The 20,880-nt window shown below is 39.0% G+C and overlaps 1 protein-coding gene across 1 annotated transcript in view; it reads left to right on the top strand.

Moving 5' to 3' along the window:
• Positions 1-20,880, top strand: part of LOC124799209 (chitin synthase chs-2-like) — a 234,151-nt gene that overhangs the window by 85,393 nt on the left and 127,878 nt on the right. The window contains exons 8-9 of the mRNA XM_047262745.1: positions 10,460-10,648; positions 10,747-10,981. Of these exons, the coding sequence (XP_047118701.1) occupies positions 10,460-10,648; positions 10,747-10,981 (424 nt within the window). The remainder of the gene's footprint in view (positions 1-10,459; positions 10,649-10,746; positions 10,982-20,880) is intronic.

A 20,880-nucleotide genomic window follows, 5' to 3' on the forward strand; every position in this document is an offset into this window, starting at 1 on the left:
AAAAGTGTTTAATGCTGCTTCTATTTTTTTGAAGAATATGTTTTTGTCATCCAGTGGAGATCTATATACTGTAATGACAACTAGTTTTTCACTCTTCTCCTCAGTTTTTAACTCTATGGCATGTTTTTCTATATTTAGATGGTCCAATTCTGTTTTCACTTTGAACTGCAGTCCTACTCTAGAGTAAATGCATACCCCACCATTTTTAAAAACACTTCGGCAATAATGTGTTGCTAAATTAAACTTGCTTATATTTATGAGACTTAATTCACTAGCCTTTCACCAGTGTTCAGATAAACAAATACAAGAGACATCAGCAAGATTATTTAAAGCTACTTCTAGATCTAGTACTTTGTTTCTGAGACATTGAATATTCTGACTCATTATCCTGACTGTTTTGCAAGTATTTTTTCTTTTGCTGCTTTTTCCATAGTAGTTGTGACTTATCTGCAAATTTTCTTGCTGATTTGTCACAATCTTTTCCATTTCTTTGTCTGAAGCCATACAAAATCCTTATTTAATGATATAGATGTACTTTGTCTTTGACTCCTCCTTAGGCAGTGTTGTGTTGCTGCAACTGTTGTTGATGGTTTTGTTGCTGCTGCTACTGTTGTTGTTGGTTCAGTTGCTGCTGCTGTTGTTGCTGCTGGTGCTTCTGTGGCCGGAGGTGGTGGTGGTGGTAATGGTAGTGGATGTGGTGGTGGTGCTGACAGCATTCTTCGTGCTGTTGGTTCAGTAGTAGGTTCCTCTGTTGCTACTGTTTTTTGGATGGTCCATTTGCGTGCTGCTCCTGTTTTGCAGGTGTTTCTGCTATTGGAGATTTATACCATCCCAGTTCAGTGGCTGTCACTTTGTAATTGCATTTAATTTCTTCCCTTATTAAGTTTCCTAACCTGGCCTTTCCATTTCTGTTAAGGTGAAGCCCATGTTTCGTAAAACATTCTCTGTCAAGTGTTCTTGAGTCAATTAATTTCACATTGCTGAATAGCCTACAACTACTTTTAAGTTTCGCATTAATTCTGTGAATTTCCTTATTCACACATGACCATTCAGGTAAATCATGCCTGTGTGTCTGGTTTTTTTATATATATATATATATATATATATATATATATATATATATATATATATATATATATATATATATAATGGAAGGAAACATTCCACGTGGGAAAAATTATATATAAAAACAAAGATGAGGTGACTTACCGAACAAAAGCGCTGGCAGGTCGATAGACACACAAACACAAACACACACACAAAATTCAAGCTTTCGCAACAAACTGTTGCCTCATCAGGAAAGAGGTAAGGAGAGGGGAAGACGAAAGGAAGTGGGTTTTAAAGGAGAGGGTAAGGAGTCATTCCAATCCCGGGAGCGGAAAGACTTACCTTAGGGGGAAAAAAGGACAGGTATACACTCGCACACACGCACATATCCATCCATGTGTGGATGGATATGTGCGTGTGTGCGAGTGTATACCTGTCCTTTTTTCCCCCTAAGGTAAGTCTTTCCGCTCCCGGGATTGGAATGACTCCTTACCCTCTCCTTTAAAACCCACTTCCTTTCGTCTTCCCCTCTCCTTACCTCTTTCCTGATGAGGCAACAGTTTGTTGCGAAAGCTTGAATTTTGTGTGTTTTTACGGTTTTTGTTGGCAAAAAACCTAAAACCTATAGAAATTTATCGTGAACTGTGCAAAATGTACGGAAACAGCGTAATGAGTGAATGTTCCATCTTTAAACAGTGCATTCGGTTTAAAAATGGCCGAACCAACGTTCATGGTGAACATAAAAGTGGACGCCCGAGCATTGTGACTGACAACCTTGTCGCTAAAGTTGATGAAATGACTCATGGAAACCGTCGCTTCACAATAACAGAGCTTTTGCTTTCTTTTCCACAGGTTTCATGGATTTTTTTTTTTTGTTGGAAATTGTCACTCAAAAGCTAGGCTACCACAAATTTTGTGCACAATGGGTGCCCAAAATGCTTACAGGGCACTGTAAAGAACAGCAAATGGGGGCAATGTTGACATTTCTGGAGGCCTACCACAAAGATGGTGATTCAGTACTGGATTGAATCGTAGCACACAAGGTGCCCCCAAAAACCAAGAAAATGTTTGCAAACCTTGTCAACAAGGAAGTTGGTAGTGACAGTGTTTTGTGATAGACAAGGTGTGCTTCTTATAGATGTTCTTGAATGTGGAGCAACCATAAACTCTGCCCGGTACTGTCTAACTTTGCAGAGCCTTAGAAGAGCGGTTCAAAACAAACACTGAGGAAAGCTGATATCAAAAATTTTGTTTTTGCACAGCAATGGCCGACCTCACATGGCAAACCACACTATGGAACTCCCTAATTCATTCAAATGGGAAATTTTCCCTCATCTGCCCTACAGCCTCGATCTTGCACCAAGCAACTTCCACTTGTTTCTCAAGATGAAGAACTGGCTTGCAATGCAGCACTTTGATGACGATGTGGAAATCCAGGCAGGTGTGACTCACTGGCTTTTGCAGAATTTTATGACAAAGGTCTTTCCAAGCTTGTCCTCAATGTGTTTGGTGACAATGTGGAAAAGTAGTATGTCAGTCGCTCTTTCTGATGTATGTAATAAAATGTATTTCTCATACTTAGTTTTTTTTTTTTTTTTTTAATGCCAAAATGTTCCCTACTTTCTAAATAGCCCTCGGTAAATTACGAGGACTATTTAGAAAGTAGGGAATGCCTAGATAAAAGAATCTGCTCACCAAGCAGTTACAGAACACCCACATAAAAGAAGGTTGTAATTAGGCAAGCTTTTGGAGCCAGTAGCTCCTTCCTCAGGCAGAAGGGTTGAAGGGGAAGGAAGAAGAGTGAAGGAAAAGGACTGGAGAGGTCTAGCAAAAGGGTTAGATTGCAGGGAAAGTCACCCAGAACTGCAGGTCAGGGGAGACTTACTGCATAGGATGAGAAGGAATGACTGATTGCTGTGGACTGCTTCAGACAAGATTTGAAAACCTGCATATTACCCTGTCTTCCACCTATAAGCTCCCAGGCTTTCCGATCTTGTCTGATGCAGTCTCCAACAATCAGTCTTTCCTTCTCATCCTGTGTGTTAAGTCTCCCCTGACCCACAGTTCTGAGTGCTTTTCAGAAAATCTACCCCTTTTCCTAGACCTCTCCAGTCCTTTTCCTTCACCTCCCATTCCTTCCCCCTTCAACTGTTCTGCCTGAAGAAGGAGCCACTGGCTCCGAAAGCATGCCTAATTACAACCCTCTTTTATGTGGGTGTTCTGCTGCCACTAGGTGAGTAGGTTTTTTTATCTATCCAATTGAATTATTTTATCCAGCACACATTTAGTTCTGTAATCTTGTAAATGCTTGGTGTTTGGATTTAATTGCTGGCCTTGAGTAATCTCTTAAAGTCTCTAGTTCATTGCAGAAAATATTAGTGGTTACCAAATTTACATGAGCCATGACTTCTCATTTCAAATGTTCATCAGTTTCTTCAGTGCATTACAATGGTTTTCATGATAAGATGTCTGCTGCTTCTAGCTCCTTTCTTGGAATGATATGAATTTTGTAGAAGTATCATATTTGGTGAATTCTTTTGAATGAGTTTTGGTGTAGTATCATCCAAATCTTTTGTGCTCAATATCACAACAAGAAGCTTCTGATCTGTCTCTAATGTGAATGTGTATAGGAGTTATGAGAATGATACTTGCTACTCACAATATAGTGGAGATGCTGATTAGAGATAGGCACAACAAAAAGACTGTCAGAGAACAAGGTTTCAGCCAACAAGGCCTTTGTCAGACACATGTCTGTGTCATACATACATATATTCAAGCAAATGCAACTCACACACACATGACTGCTGAGGTCACACTCGCCATATAACGGAGATGCAGGGCAATGTGGCCCAGGAGTCAGGAGTCAGAGATTGCGGTCATGTGTGTGTGTGTGTGTGTGTGTGTGTGTGTGTGTGTGTGTGTGTGTGTGTGTGTTTGGCTGCTGAGGTCACACTCACCATATAGCAGAGATGCAGGGCAGTGTGGCCTCAGCAGCCAGAGATTGCGTTCATGTGCATGTGAGTTTTGTGTGTGTGTGTGTTTTGTCTATCTCTGACAAAGGCCTTATTGGCCAAAAGCTCACTCTCTGACAGTCTTTTTGTTGTGCCTATCTGAAACTCAGCATCTCCACATATGGTGTGAAGCAACTATCCCTTTCATAATATTGTTACATTCCATCCATTGTTGTATAGGAGTCAGTTTATTTGTAATTTACTTACCCAGAATCTTACTATCCTTCTTTATTTTTTTAATTACTAAAATTACTACCGTACCCTCCTTTATCTTTCTTTTTAAACAGATCATCTGATGATGAATTGGTAATAAGCCAAAACCAATAATGACCTGAGGCTGAAATAGATAATTAAAAAATAAGTTTTCCCTAAGGCAAAATGCCTATAGTTTTCATAAATCGAGGGCATCTGTATTTGGTTGTTTATGAGTATGTGTAACTTTTCTGCCATTATGTCTAAGTAATCATTGTATTTGGCAGCCAGTGATTTGAAAGTGCCACCTTGCCATTTCCTGGAGGCACAACTTCAATTGGAAGACCATTTATGTTTGTTTCTTGTTTGATAATCTTCAGAATCATTTTTACCTTATTCTTCTAATTTTCTTTTTAACGTAGTATGCGAATTCCACTTTGAGCATAGTGCATGAATTGCACATTTGTAGTAACAGACTGGAGGGTTTTGCAATACTGGTGACCTTGAATACAGCCTGTCATCTGAATTAAGTACAGCTCTCTCTCTCTAAGAGAAGTTACTTTCATCCAAGGAGTTGTCCATCAATTATCCTTGCTTCTTTTTGATGTTACCTTTATTTCTTGAAAAAGAAAACAGGACTTGAAGTACTGTAGGAATATGTTTAAGGAAGGGTTGAATTTTCCATCTACACTGCCTACTTTATAAATTTCTTGTCTACATGTTTCCCATAAGTTCTGTAAGCATTGTGACTAACTCATTGTTTATGATTCTGTGATACAGTAGTTTCACGTCACTGTCATACTAAGATAGACCATTGCATATTGCTTTAAACCACTGTAGGTTTTGGGGCTAAAAACAAATTGTCAATGACTGTTGAACAATGTCCTCCAATCTACATAGGGATTTTTTTACTGTAATGTGGATTATTGTTATTGATTACCTTGCAAAGATTAAAACAGTAACTGGAAGATACCACTTAAATCCTGTCAACCAAAAGCTTATATGAAGTGAGGACTGGAGCACAAAAGAAAAAGAATAACCTTTAATCAGAACGCTTTGTAAATCTAAAAACTCAGGCATTTACAGTATAGATGATTGGGAAGTCACCATATTCATGACATTTGCACATACTCCATGCCCAAACCAAATTTTTGTCTGTAAAATGTTTTGAGCCCAATAAATAGGTTAAGACAACCATAAATGAGTAGTTTCTAGTACTTTGTGAATTGCAGTTCAAGAATGGAATCTTCTCATTGGAAAACCACTGGAAAAAATGCATTGACCTAAAAGATGATCTCCAAAATAAATATGTGTATTTATGTTTGCTCATGAGAGAATACAAGATTCTTTTCATCCAAGCAGGTACTTAATGCAAGTACCATTCTATAATGTAGGGCATGGAGTTCTGAAGACTCTTATTCCTTTAATAAAAAATAATAATTAAATTTTGAGACATCCAGTGAACACAAATGTTTGAATTAATAGAAGGTAACTGATTACTAGTGGGTTTACAGAAGGTAAAAAAAGTATTATGTAACAGCTTTTAATTCAGCAGTAGGTGAGTAGTATGCAAGAAGATTTAGTGATTGAAGTTTTAACACAACTTCAGAGTTCACTATATGTATGTTCTTCATCACAAACATTTGATGTAAACCGAGTGGAACCAGGAAGTTAAAAAGACTACATTTGACATCTGTAGCAGTAATTACTACAGTGCAATGCCATAATCCAATTTTTATACCACAAAAATAAATTCATCATCTCCTAGCTCTACACATGCATACGCAACACTCATATTAGTACAACTAAAAAAAAAGTGGACTGATAACATCTGTATGTGCTGAGTCTTAGATTTAGTAATCAGAGCTATGGTACTAAAACTCATCATGCCAGTCCAAAGTTTTGTTTACATCTATCCCTCTTGTTAGTGTCTAATAGAAATGTAGAGACCTGGCCATCAATATGTGTGTCCGATTCTGTCTAGAGTCTACCAAATCTGAAGTCACCAGATGTTGAAGAATCATGGAAATAATGTATGAATGCAGAATGGAAATAGTTCAAGAAAACTGGCTGTAGATGAGCCAGGATTTTGAACAACCATTTCCATCCCATTAGATGATAGTTTCTCTTGTACCCTACTATGTTTATTAATTGGAATTATCTTTTGATCTCTTTTTACTTGCTTTGTTGATTGATTTGGGAGAGGGGGCCAAACAGATCATTGGTCCCATCGGATTAGGGAAGGATGAGGAAGGAAGTTGGTTGTGCCCTGTCAAAGGAAACATCTCTACATCTACATCCATACTCCGCAAGCCACCTGACGGTGTTTGGCGGAGGGTACTTTGAGTACCTCTATCAGCTCACCCTTCTATTCCAGTCTCGTATTGTTCGTGAAAAGAAAGATTGTCGGTATGCCTCTGTGTGGGCTCTAATCTCTCCAATTTTATCCTCATGGTCTCTTCGAGAGATATATGTAGGAGGGAGCAATATACTGATAGACTCCTCGGTGAAGGTATGTTCTCGAAACTTCAACAAAAGCCCGTACCGAGCTACTGAGCATCTCTCCTGCAGAGTCTTCCACTGGAGTTTATCTATCATCTCCGTAATGCTTTCACGATTACTAAATGATCCTGTAATGAAGTGCGCTGAAGCAATTTAGGGAAATTACAGAAAACCTGAATCAGGATGGCCTGACCTGGGTTTGAACCGTCATCCTCCCAAATGTGAGTCCAATGTGGTAACCACTGCACCACCTCACTCAGTTTTCCTTCTTGTTCAAGGTTATTGTTTTCAGCAGTTCCGGATCTTCTGTCTGTTCAACAGCAGTGTCATATAATACAGCAATACTGAGATTTTGTCCATTCTGCTGTGTTCTGCATTCCTTGAAATGCAGTTGACGTCCTTGTGTTTGCATCTGCTTTTGTATACCACTTTGAAATTGTAATCCTGAAGGTTCAGTGCCCATCTCACCATTTGACCTGACGGATTCTTCAGGCTATACAACCAGGATGGAGAATGGTGGTCCATCACAACAGTGAATGGTTTGCCAATTAAGTCTGACTGGAACTTGTTAATGGCCCAAACAGCTGCAAGACACATTCCTAGGTTGTAGAGTGGTTTATCTTGGAGAATACTCTGGAAGCATAAGCTATCACCTTTATAGCACCTTCCTCAATTTGCACTAGAACTGCATCTATCCCATAATTGCTAGCATTGATATGAAGTTCTGTCTTGGCACTCTCATCATACAACATGAGGACTGGAGAAGAATTAGCACCCATTTAAAAACGAAGGGAAGATCTTTCTCACACCTCGTTCTGGTAAAATTTAGTGTCTCTGGCAGTAGTTCTTGCAAGGACATTCCTTAGTATATCACACTAGCCAGCGATGTTAACCACTATGCCACACAGCATGCAGCACATATTGTGGCAATGTGGTAATGAAAAAGTTCTGGTAGAATGTATTTAATTTAATGAATAATGGTAACAACTCACTTAATTGTAAGGGCACTGATTCATTAAAAGGCACGTAAACAAGACCAAGAACTTTGCTAGCTTTTGTAGGAATTCTTTTTGAGACATAAAGTCACACACACACTTCTGAGTGCTAAATTGTGCCAGCAATGCAGTTTGATTGGGGTGAAGGCTTGTGTCTGGTGGAGTGGGTGAGAGGAAAAAGAAGGTGGGGAAAGGGAGGGTTGGAAAAGGGTGCTGTTAACTGGGAGAGAGAGGCAGTAGGTGTTTGGGATATGAATCCTGGAGGGAAGAGCAACAGGTGCGTAGGGCAGGAATGTGGGACCAACAGAGGTGAGCTCCTTTTGGCCAGAGGCAGGAGGAGTTGAAGACAGCATGTGATGACATGGAGGAGTGGAAATAGGAGGGAGAGAGAGAACAGAGAAGGGGGAGACTGTGGTTGTGGATGGAGGATGAGTTTGGGTCCTATTGTGGTGTGAAGAGAGATGTGGGTCTGGGAATAGCATGTAGACCGTGGTCAGGACAACTGCAGGACAGAAGGATGGGTTGTAGTGACAGTTCTCATACGCATAACTCAGGGAAACTGTTCCTATGAGTAAGAGGGATCCAGATGTCACGAATTGTAAAGCTGGCACTGAAGTTGAGTGTGTTGTGTTTAGGGAAATGTTTTGCCACTGGTTGGTGAATTCTGTTCTTCTCCAGTTTGTTGATGGTCATTCATTCTCACTGGAAATATACTGGTGGTTACACTCACATAAAAGATTGTGCAGATTTGTTTTCACATATGGCCCTGCTTTCAATGACATATGTGTCCTGGGACTGAAATATGATGTGGTGGGTGAGCATGACAGGTCACGCATCTGAGACTTGCCTGTAGATATGACCCAAGTGGAAGGAGATTTGAAGTAGGCATAGCATAATGAAAGACCAGGATATTTTGTAGCCTAAGTTGAGCGGGTAATTGAAGTTATTTTTAAATTAATGGTTGGTAATTTATTTTCGTATAATTGACATTAAGACCTAGTTAATATCCGAAAAGCTTGAATTAGTTTATAACATGCACGGTCAATGAAGAACGCCAAACTTATTTTGAAGCGTCTATGTACATTTCTATGTCCTATTTTATATTGTAGGTAGTAGTTAAAGTTTTGAGTTCAGAGAATATATCCTTCACATACTGTTTCAGTGTCATAGACCCTGTATGAAAATTGCATTCATGTGCTGTATTATAACCATAAATGTCACAGTTAGACTTGAAAAAATTATCGTGATTACTGTGATAAATATGCAAATACTAAAATGTTGTTGTTGTGGTCTTCAGTCCTGAGACTGGTTTGATGCAGCTCTCCATGCTACTCTATCCTGTGTAAGCTTCTTCATCTCCCAGTACTTACTGCAGCCTACATCCTTCTGAATCTGCTTAATGTATTCATCTCTTGGTCTCCCTCTACAATTTTTACCCTCCACGCTGCCCTCCAGTACTAAATTGGTGATCCCTTGATGCCTCAGAACATGTCCTACCAACTGATTCCTTCTTCTAGTCAAGTTGTGCCACAAACTCCTCTTCTCCCCAACCCTATTCAGTACCTCCTCATTAGTTACATGATCTACCCATCTAATCTTCAGCATTCTTCTGTAGCACCACATTTCGAAAGCTTCTATTCTATTCTTGTCTAAACTATTTATCGTCCATGTTTCACTTCCATACATCGCTACACTCCATACAAATACTTTCAAAAATGACTTCCTGACACTTAAATCAATACTCGATGTTAACAAATTTCTCTTCTTCAGAAAGCGTTCACTATGCTGTTGGTAGTAGCTTACCCACACTCCTATTTTTTTTATTCATTATTAAACCTACTCCTGCATTACCCCTATTTGATTTTGTATTTATAACCCTGTATTCACCTGACCAAAAGTCTTGTTCCTCCTGCCACCGAACTTCACTAATTCTGACTATATCTAACTTTAACCTATTCATTTCCCTTTTTAAATTTTCTAACCTATCTGCCCAATTAAGGGATCTGACATTCCACGCTCCGATCTGTAGAACACCAGTTTTCTTTCTCCTGATAACGATGTCCTCTTGAGTAGTCCCTGCCCGGAGATCCGAATGGGGGACTATTTTACCTCCGGAATATTTTACCCAAGAGGATGCCATTATCATTTAATCATACAGTAAAGCTGCATGCCCTTGGGAAAAATTACGGCTGTAGTTTCCCCTGCTTTCAGCCGTTCGCAGTACAACAACAGCAAGGCCGTTTTGGTTAGCGTTACAAGGCCAGATCAGTCAATCATCCAGACTGTTGCCCCTGCAACTACTGAAAAGGCTGCTGCCCCTCTTCAGGAGCCACACGTTTGTCTGGCCTCTCAACAGATACCCCTCCATTGTGGTTGCACCTACGGTACGGCTATCTGTATCGTTGAGGCATGCAAGCCTCCCCACCAACGGCAAGGTCCATGGTTCATAGGGGGGGAATACTAGAATAAAAATTAGTTATTTGGACATGGAGGCTCCTGCAGATTGAGATTACAATAGTTATTTCTCTCTAATAAGGATCATTCAAGTATTAAATTCTCTGAATACTGTTATGGTTTGATTTACAGAAAGTTAAATGTGTATTTTTTGATTTAATTGTGCATACCTCTTTCATGTCTATGTAAAGAATACAGTAAATTGCATATTCAGAAAATCATGTAGATATAGTTTTTTTCTTCTTCTTTTTCTTCCAGCATGCATGGATTTGGTTATTGTGGCTGTTTTCTCAAACTTGGATTACGATTCACCTGTGGTCACCCCAATGCAAACGTCTTTCACCAACAGACAGGTTATTTGTGACTCCTATGTATAACTCACTGCTCATTGATCAATCTTTGGCATTAAACAGAAGGCGAGATGATACAAATATGCAAGTGATTGAGGTAAAGCTGAATTTATATGCATAGCTAAAAGAAGACTGTTTGCATTTTATTTTCATAACATTCTGTACTTTGTGCTAAAAGCATCTAAAAAATTGCAGCCCGATATCTTTGCTGATGATGAACTTGATGATGCACATATCACAGAGAAAGAGGTGCTTGGGCCTTCTGATGAGGTTACTCGAATTTATGCTTGTGCTACCATGTGGCATGAAACAAGAGATGAAATGCTTGAGATGTTGAAATCTGTTTTTCGTATGGATATAGATCAATCAGCTCGGAGACTGGCAAGAAAATACTTTGGTATTGACGATCCTGACTACTATGAATTTGAAAGTAAGTAAGGCCTGTGAATTGTTATCAGTGATTCAGTTAAATGGCATGGCCAACAACATGTTTAATTTATTAGTGTTAAGGAGAAGACAAAAGTGCAAAACTAATTTAAATCTATTTATTGTAAATTCCCTACACTCTATTAACAATAAAACGAAAACTCCTTTGTCCAATGCATCCAAATGGAAACAGATTCTTGTGCACTTTAGTACAGAATGAATGAGAGTAAGTTCAACAATAAACTACAACTTATTTGTATTCTTACTGTGGTCTGGTCATTGTTTTACTTGAGCAGTGTATAGTAATTTGAATTCCACAGCTTTCGTGCTTGGTTCCTAATACATGATTAGGCTGGGTTAATGTAAATAATTATAAGATTTCATTTCCAAATTCCATTTCTACAAGCTTGTTTTTTTCACATAATTCACAATACAATTTCCAAGACCAGTAGGAAAATAGAAAATGTCCTATATTTTCAACATTCTGATAGAGAAAGACACTACGAGGGTCTCCCAACTACTTGCTGCTATGAAATTCACATTAGTACTGGGTGCAACTGGACATTGTTAATGCCAAAACAAAAACTGACACAACTGCATGTTTTATTACTATGTTAAGTGAAGAAATTTACAGGCTCTTAAGATATTGTTACCTTACTTTTATTTTACACAAAGTAACCTTTCAATTAGGGAGAAAACCGGGAAAAACCAGGGATATTTTTAGAATTCCGGGCATTTTTCATTGTTTTACTTTTCAGTTAAATTTTTGTAATTTTGACTGGTACGAACCGATACTCTAACAAAGGATGTTATTGTATCCCGCTATTGCAGAATAATAATTCAACAACAACGCATAAACAAGAGAAAAAAAAAACGAAAATAACTTAAATTGAAAAGGAAATGCGCCATATACAACAACGATACACAGTGCTCATGCAAGTGCCTGTCAATTGAAAATGTGTCGAAGGCTTTAGGAAGACTATGCAGTGCTTCATAACAACAAATTGCCTCCAATGAACATGAAGTTGCAACTGTTTACATAGATTCTCCCTCTTCTGGCAACAGGAATGTGGCTGTTGGCTGTGCAAGCAGTCGCAACAAGCAGCTAGATGCTACCGGGAAAAGGGGGTGCCAAATTCATATTCTTGAGGAAAAAAACTTGTTTCACAAAGCACCTAGCATCCAGCGCACGTTTGTCTATCGATTATTCATATGATTTTGAAACGCTTCCCTGTTGGTTTTTGAGCATTTTTGAACACATTTTAAGTTGATTTCTGAATGAATCAGAAGTTGACTTTTGAATTCATGCGTAGTGTATGTGAAGTCACTATCAGGAGAATCCTCATCACATCTAGAAATAAACTTTCCGCAGACAAAAGTTCTATTCTGGAAGTAACGCGGAAAACATGTTATTCGAACATGTAACAACGCCTAACCGGAAAATAATCGCGGGATAACTAAACCTGTGATTCTGACAGGGTTAGTGAAGTTTATCGGCGAACAGATTTTGACAGTGGAAGCAATAGCTAAAATTGGTGATGACAAGATTGTTTGTTAGAAAGTGGAAGGAGAAGAAACGGGGACATCACACAAATTATGGAAGAATAAGACGATTCCAAATTTATATAAAAATTTCGTAATACTACTTTTCAATCTCATGCTTGAGAATCTGGTGCGTATGAATGAAATGTGAAACCATTTCCTGACATAAAGCTTTTTGCTGTTATAAAAATGGCCATTTGTGCCAAAACAGTCTCGTTTATTTGGTGTGTTACAAAATTGCTGCCATATTAGAAAGGCCTATTTTGTTTTATCTAGCAGACAGTGACAAAATAGATGCAATCAGATCGAGAAACTACACCCGTCTTGGGTATTATTTGTATTAACATCTTTTTCAGTATTAGATAACGACATTTCGATTCTTCATGTAGCAAAATGTTTGATGAACTTTCATGAGGTAATAGATTCTTTCGCAGAAAGGAAAGCACTCCATGTAAAGCTGTAGCAAGATTAGAGAGAAAAAATGCTAGAAGCTAAGGTTTGAAGAAATGTGAAATTCCTGCGTACCTCTTGTCAGTATTGGTTTTATATATCCTATATTTAATTTTATGTCACACAAAACAGCAAGTTATTAACTAATAGGCAATAAAGAGTTCAGATTTTCTGAAGAGTTCTTGTTCTCTCGATTACAAATAATCCCATCCGCTATTAATTGCGAGATTTTTTTAAAGAGGGGCAGGCTGTCAAACCGGCCGACTGGGAGCAGGAGACGCACCACAGGACATTTCAATTTCCACTCTCCTGAATATAGTTTGGACATGAGGTAGAAAAATGCTTTATGAAGAGGCATGGCACTGCACTTTGGCATATTTAAGACCAAATAATATGTCTTACATTTCCTCGAATACATATGTTTTATGTTCCAGACTTTTCAGAAAGATGTGCGCTACAAGATGAACATATTTTGAAAATTCGATTTTTTTTTGTATTGACCCGGTTCGCAAATGTCGTAGATCTGGGGCTGATGCGCAGAGTTATAGTGGGTAGTCTCTACATGACCCGTGTTTACATTTAGTGATTTTGCTGTTTCCCCTTCGTTTACTCTCACGTCAAATGAAAACAAAATGGATATCTGTGGCCAGGAGCTATCAAATGAATTAAAACACATTCACATAATTACGGAAGACTGAAATATGTCATTAGTTTCAGATTTTATTTTATTTCTACCTTCTGACAGTCAAGCATTAATCACCTTGCGGAACAATGAAGTTATTTTTGACTGTTTGCTAAAGAAATTTGACTTTTGTTAATGTTTTCCGCAGCGGCAGACAATGTATTTGAAACGAAATGTTTAATTCCACAGTACTGGCTAGTTTCATCTGTTCGCTGTATTTCAAGTGTGCGTTTTCATTTTCTAGCATGTATAGCATTATGCCATAATAAAGAACCAAACATGATATAATACAGTACTGGTGCTCCAAGAAAATTTACATCCCGAAAACCGCACTGAAAAGCTTAATATCAGGTTGAGGTCTACGTCATTGGAATCTGAACATATGAATGTGCCCTTTAAGTATGCACTTTAAATGTGCACATTTTAATATGGTTCACGACATTCCAATGCTCTTGCAGTATCCTCTGATGTCTTGTTTCTTTTATGACATAATGTATGATCTTTATATATAAAAACAAAGATGAGGTGACTTACCGAACAAAAGCGCTGGCAGGTCGATAGACACACAAACAAACACAAACACACACACAAAATTCAAGCTTTCGCAACAAACTGTTGCCTCATCAGGAAAGAGGGAAGGAGAGGGGAAGACGAAAGGAAGTGGGTTTTAAGGGAGAGGGTAAGGAGTCATTCCAATCCCGGGAGCGGAAAGACTTACCTTAGGGGGAAAAAAGGACAGGTATACACTCGCACACACGCACATATCCATCCACACATACAGACACAAACACTTCCTTTCGTCTTCCCCTCTCCTTCCCTCTTTCCTGATGAGGCAACAGTTTGTTGCGAAAGCTTGAATTTTGTGTGTGTGTTTGTGTTTGTTTGTGTGTCTATCGACCTGCCAGCGCTTTTGTTCGGTAAGTCACCTCATCTTTGTTTTTATATATAATTTTTCCCAAGTGGAATGTTTCCTTCCATTATAATGTATGATCTTTCAATGTTTTACATGTACGTTTATATGGGCTTCCTGCGTCATGATAGCTGCCCAAGTGCGGTGTCACCTGTCATCTGCGCTCTCTGGCAACTGCTGAAACGAGCCTATTTCTAACAGGTCGAGGGAAAATATTGCGAATAGTGGTTTGAAAAGCGTTACTTTCAAAGTAAATATCCTTTTATGTAAGGTTGAACTATGTGCAAAAATGTACCATGAATTTATTAAATCACAGAGTATTTGACTCTCATTTAAAAATCAACTCTTTGTTGATGAGACATTTAGAAGAATTTAGAACCCTGAAGATCAGACATTTATGTCATTATTAAAAATTTTACTGGCATATTTGTGTGATATATCTTAAAGTGTAACACGCACAAAGAAGATCAACAGTATATGTGAAAGCTTAGCTTCTCTTGCAGCTTGAGACCAATATTGTATGTGAAAATGAGATTTTCACTCTGCAGCGGAGTGTGCGCTGATATGAAACTTCCTGGCAGATTAAAACTGTGTGCCCGACCGACACTCGAACTCGGGACCTTTGCCATTCGCGGGCAAGTGCTTACCAACAGAGCTACCCAAGCACGACTCACACCTCGTCCTCACAGCTTTACTTCTGCCAGTATCTCGTCTCCTACCTTCCAAACTTTACAGAAGCTCTCCTGCGAACCCTGCAGAACTAGCACTCCTGAAAGAAAGGATACTGGGGAAACATGGCTTAGCCACAGCTTGGGGGGTGTTTCCAGAATGAGATTTTCACTCTGCAGTGGAGTGTGCACTGATACTTCCTGGCAGATTAAAACTGTGTGCCAGACCGAGACTCGAACTCGGGACCTTTGCCTTTCGCGGGCAAGTGCTCTACCAACTATGATACTGCAAGAGCATTGGAATTTTGTGAACCATATTGGTAGAGCACTTGGCAAAGGTCCTGAGTTCGAGTCTCAGTCCAGCACACAGTTTTAATCTGCCAGGAAGTTACTATGTATATTAATTTAAACTATTAACTTTCCCTGTTTGTGTGTTCTTGCTACTTAACAGTGATGTTGCTGTTGGCTGACTACATCACGTGTCCTACTCTCTGAATATCCGCTGTCATCGGCTGGTGATATCACGTAACATGAGCTATGAACGGTTTACAAAAGCCCATCGAAATCTCTATTTCAATGATTCGGAAAGTAACAAGTGGTGTTTGGTGGAATTCCAATGTATGCTTTTGTAATACAAAAATACGCCGCGTACATGTTGCTGCACATGAAATGTATTTCCAAAAATGTACTAAGTTAGCACGTGTGACATATTTGTTAGGTAAACTAAGGTCATGTGTTAGTGGTAAGTTATTACTCAATGCATACTATGCTTTTTTTCACACCCATTTAACATATGCCACTTTGTTGTGGGGAAACTCACCCGTAGCAAAACAAGAAGACAGTCAGATGCATCCATGGAGTCAGAAATAATGAGGCTTGTAGACCACATTTCAAAAATCTAAAAATACTAACAGTTGCAGCCCTCTTTATACTAAGTTGTCTGATACACACAAAAGAAAACCAACACAGTCACAAACTACGACAATCTATCCATCACCATGACACATGTATAAAACAGCAAATTGACATCCCAGCCCGCATCTCGTGGTCGTGCGGTAGCGTTCTCGCTTCCCACGCCTGGGTTCCCGGGTTCGATTCCCGGCGGGGTCAGGGATTTTCTCTGCCTCGTGATGGCTGGGTGTTGTGTGCTGTCCTTAGGTTAGTTAGGTTTAAGTAGTTCTACGTTCTAGGGGACTTATGACCACAGCAGTTGAGTCCCATAGTGCTCAGAGCCATTTGAACCATTTTTTGACATCCCAGTTGCTAGACTAAAGAAAACTCAAGATAGTTACAGGTACATGGGAGTAAAACTATTTAACATGTTGCCAATAGAGGCACATAACGTGTCACTGAATGAGTTTAAAAGTGTCACAAAGAAATGGCTTAGAGAGAAAGCTTTTTATACAATAGAAGAATTTATAATGTGCACTATAGAAGATCTAAAGTACTGGTACTAATATAGTTTCACTTAGATTAAACTTATACATGTAAATATAATGCAAATACCTTGTGCAGCATCAAGGACAAATTTTTGTATCTTATTAGACAAAAATGATCTACAATACATTACACCATTTCTTTTAGTTGTGTAAACTGTATATGTACACATATGATGACATCAATTGCATTTTTTATGCCTAAAGATGGATAATAAAACAAATAAATAAATGTCTTTTCCCCTGAGTTTTGTTTTCTAAAGAGCCGGGAAATTGTATGCCAGTGTATAAAACCATAACCATTCAAAGGATTGATAAGGGAAAATATACTGTCAGCTGGAAGAAAGTGTATTTTTAACTGGGAAATCCAGGAATTTTTTTTCCTTGTTCACGTATACACATTGCAATCTGATATTTGTGTTAGATAAAACTCTACTTTGGTAGTATATAGATACCTTACACGGAGGTGACAAAAGTCATGCAATAGCGATATGAATATATACATATGGTGGTAGTATCTCATACATGAGGTATCAAAGGACAGTGCACTGATGAAACTGTAATTTGTACTCAGATTATTCATATGAATAGATTGCCAACGTGATCATGTCCACACAAAATGAATTTAGCGACTTTGAATGTGGAATGGTAGTTGGAGCTACAAGTGTGGTGCATTCCATTTTGGAAATTGTTAGGGAATTCAGTATTCTGAGGTGCATAGCGTCAAGAGTGTGCCGAGAATAACAAATTTTAGGCATTGGAAACCATTTGCAGCCATTCTTGGATTTCATGTTCCCAAACAATGATGGAATTTTTTTGGATGACGATGTGCCATGTCACCGGACCACAATTATTCGCATCTGGTTTGAAGAATGTTCTGGACAACTCGAGTGAATGTGGCCATCCAGATAACCTGACATGAATCCTATCAAACATTTATGGGACTTAATCGAGAGGTCAGTTCGTCCACAAACTCCTGCACCAGCAACACTTTCACAATTTTGGACAGCTATAGAGGCAGCATGGCTCAATATTTCTGCACGGTACTTCCAACAACTTGCTGAGTTCATGCCATGTCAAATTGTTGCACTATTCTGCACAGTAGGTCTGACATGATATCAGGAGATATCCCATGATTTTGTCATCTCAGTGTAATGTGGGTTCCAGGTCAGTGGGCGGAAGTGTATGAAGAAAGGCCACACCGGATGTGAGTAGATAAGGTGAGGTTTGTGTGTGTGTATTGGAATAAGCCATGAGAAAGAATGGGTGGTGGGGAGGGGATTGGTAGCATGAGGTACAAGTTTGTGTATCAAAGGAAAGAATAGAAAATAAAATGCAAAAATACATGAGAATGACAAGGAAGAGTGATCCATGTGAAGGCCTAGGATTAATTATATTGGTAGGGTGATGTGGAATATGAGATGCAGCACCAACAATCAGTGTGGTCACAGAGACCTGGGCTGTGCATGAACAAGATGATTGATACAGTGTGGTTTGTAATTCAAAGTATGTGGTGTGGTTTGGAAGGCAATGTATAAAATACAGGAAAGAAGGAAAGAAAAGGACGGACAGTGAGTAGAGTAATGTGATAGAAAATAATAACAAAGGAATATTGCACTGGGGTACGGGTTGGAAGAAAAGCCATTAGGCAAAAATCAAACAGTGGTAAATCCAGGATGGAATAATGACAGTACATTGAAAAGGATAGATTGCTGCTCATCATATAGTGGAGAAGTTGAGTCACAGACAGGCACAACAAAATGACTGCTAAATTGGCCAAAAGGCCTTCTGGAACAGACAACACACTCATACATTCACAACTTGTCACTTTCTGCACATAACCACTGTCTCTGGTTGCAAACAACGATGCATGATGGGAGAAGCAATCTGGATGTTGGGGTAAGGAGGAGGTGGGGATGAGAAGGGGGAGAGACAGCAGGTTGTAGGTGGGGAACATTGAAGTGCTTCTTGTGGAGGCATACAGGGACATGGTGGGAGAGGGTAGGGCAGCTAGATGCAGATGGAAAGAAGACGGAGGTGAATGGAGGCAACAGAAAAGGAAAGAAATAAAAAGGGTGTGGATGCATTGGTGGAATAGAGGGCCATGTAGTGCTGGAGTGGGAACAGGGATGGAGATAGGTGGCTGAAAGACGGTGACTATCTGGGCTTTGGACCAGGAACTTAGGAAGAGATTTTTATACTGTCTTCTTTTTTATATATTTTTTGCATTTCCTTTTGTAAAAAATTATTCAGAAATGACAATTTGTTTTGACTCTCAGGTGTAGTACTTGAAGGTTATAATACTTATTTCTATAATGAGTCTTGAAACAGGACAACACATTATGGTATGTTACAACTTTTGCATATGTATCTGGAGTCTTGGCACACTTTCTTTTCCAGCAAACCACGTTTCTGTGTATTAGCATACTTTTCTGTGAATATCTCTGTTGTTACTTATATAACCAAAGAAAAAGCTTTCTACATCTACATCTACATCCATACTCCACAAGCCACCTGACGGTGTTTGGCGGAGGGTACCTTGAGTACCTCTATCTGTTCTTCCTTCTATTCCAATCTTGTATTGTTCGTGGAAAGAAAGATTGTCAGTATGCCTCTGTGTGGGCTCTGATCTCTCTGATTTTATCCTCATGGTCTCTTCGTGAGATATGCGTAGGAGGGAGCAATATACTGCTTGACCCCTCGGTGAAGGTATATTCTCGAAAGTTCAACAAAAGCCCGTACCGAGCTACTGAGCGTCTCTCCTGCAGAGTCTTCCACTGGAGTTTATCTACCATCTCCATAACGCTTTTGCAATTACTAAATGATCGTGTAACAAAGCGCGCTGCTCTCCGTTGGATCTTCTCTATCTCTTCTATCAACCCTATCTGGTATGGATCCCGCACTGCTGAGCAGTATTCAAGCAGTGGGGGAACAAGCATACTGTAACCTACTTCCTTTGTTTTCAGATTGCATTTCCTTAGGATTCTTCCAATGAATCTCAGTCTGGCATCTGCTTTACTGACGATCAACTTTATATGATCATTCCATTTTAAATCACTCCTAATGTGTACTCCCAGATAATTTATGGAATTAACTGCTTCCAGTTGCTGACCTGCTATATTGTAGCTAAATGATAAGGGATCTTTCTTTCTATGTATTCGCAGCACATTGCACTTGTCTACATTGAGATTCTGCTTTGTTCAGCAGAGCTCCTGATTGCCCATTTTTGCATGTTCTCTTGTAATTCCATGGTGTTAAATTGTTTTATGACTAACAAAAATGTACACATTTTATTCTATTGCGATGGATGTACACAGAGATTTAGTTTAATGCCACTACTTTCATTTTGTAGCTTTAATTGCTTTTATGATCACTTGTCACTTTCTGCAAGATTGCTTTGCACACCCTGATATACACTAAATGTGTACTCTTTTATTATGCAGGGGCCTGAAGATGACACAGTTGAATGCCAAGATAAAATAAAATAACACCTCAGTTACATGGCTGCTGGCGAATTTAATTGATATTGACAACTTTCTGTGAATGTTCACTCACTATAACATTCAGAAAATGCCTCCCTGTAAATCATAGAGGATTCTCATTGCTGGAGCACCTTCCTCGCCAACTTTTTTCTGTGCTGTTGCATGTTTTTCTACAATTTCCCTAACGACAGACATGAAACTCTGCAAATGCCATATTTGCCTTGTAACTGAATTGTGAAGAGAATTATCATTTAAGGATAATTCCGGAGTGTGAGAAAAAATTTTCACACACTGGTCTTACTGAGTGACGTAATTGTTAACTACACCCTTACTTGAATTGTAATTCCACAATACAATGTTTTTTTTTTCACTTTTCAACAATATTTCTGCCAGTCTTCTCTGGTTCAACCAATTGAGTTGTGTTACATGTGGTCAACATCCACATTTCTCCACTAGCGCACCACTTGATAGCAAGCATCTTGTCAGTTGACTTAAACTCAGTTTCTGCTCATCTCAATTTTCTCTGAAGTTTTGACTTATCATGTCTATTCTTATGAAAAGTACCACATGCAGTTGTCATGTGGTTGTGAAGCCATAGAAGCAGGTATGAGCTGGAGTACCAATTGCCACATACAACAAGTATGTGTAGTGTTGCAAACCTCTTAAACAAGTACTTTGTTTCTGTTACCAACAGCTTGTGGTTATCAGGTTCAGTAAACAGTGCGATGGAGTA

The sequence above is a fragment of the Schistocerca piceifrons genome, chromosome 5 (assembly GCF_021461385.2).
Source record: "Schistocerca piceifrons isolate TAMUIC-IGC-003096 chromosome 5, iqSchPice1.1, whole genome shotgun sequence".
NCBI lineage: Eukaryota > Metazoa > Arthropoda > Insecta > Orthoptera > Acrididae > Schistocerca > Schistocerca piceifrons.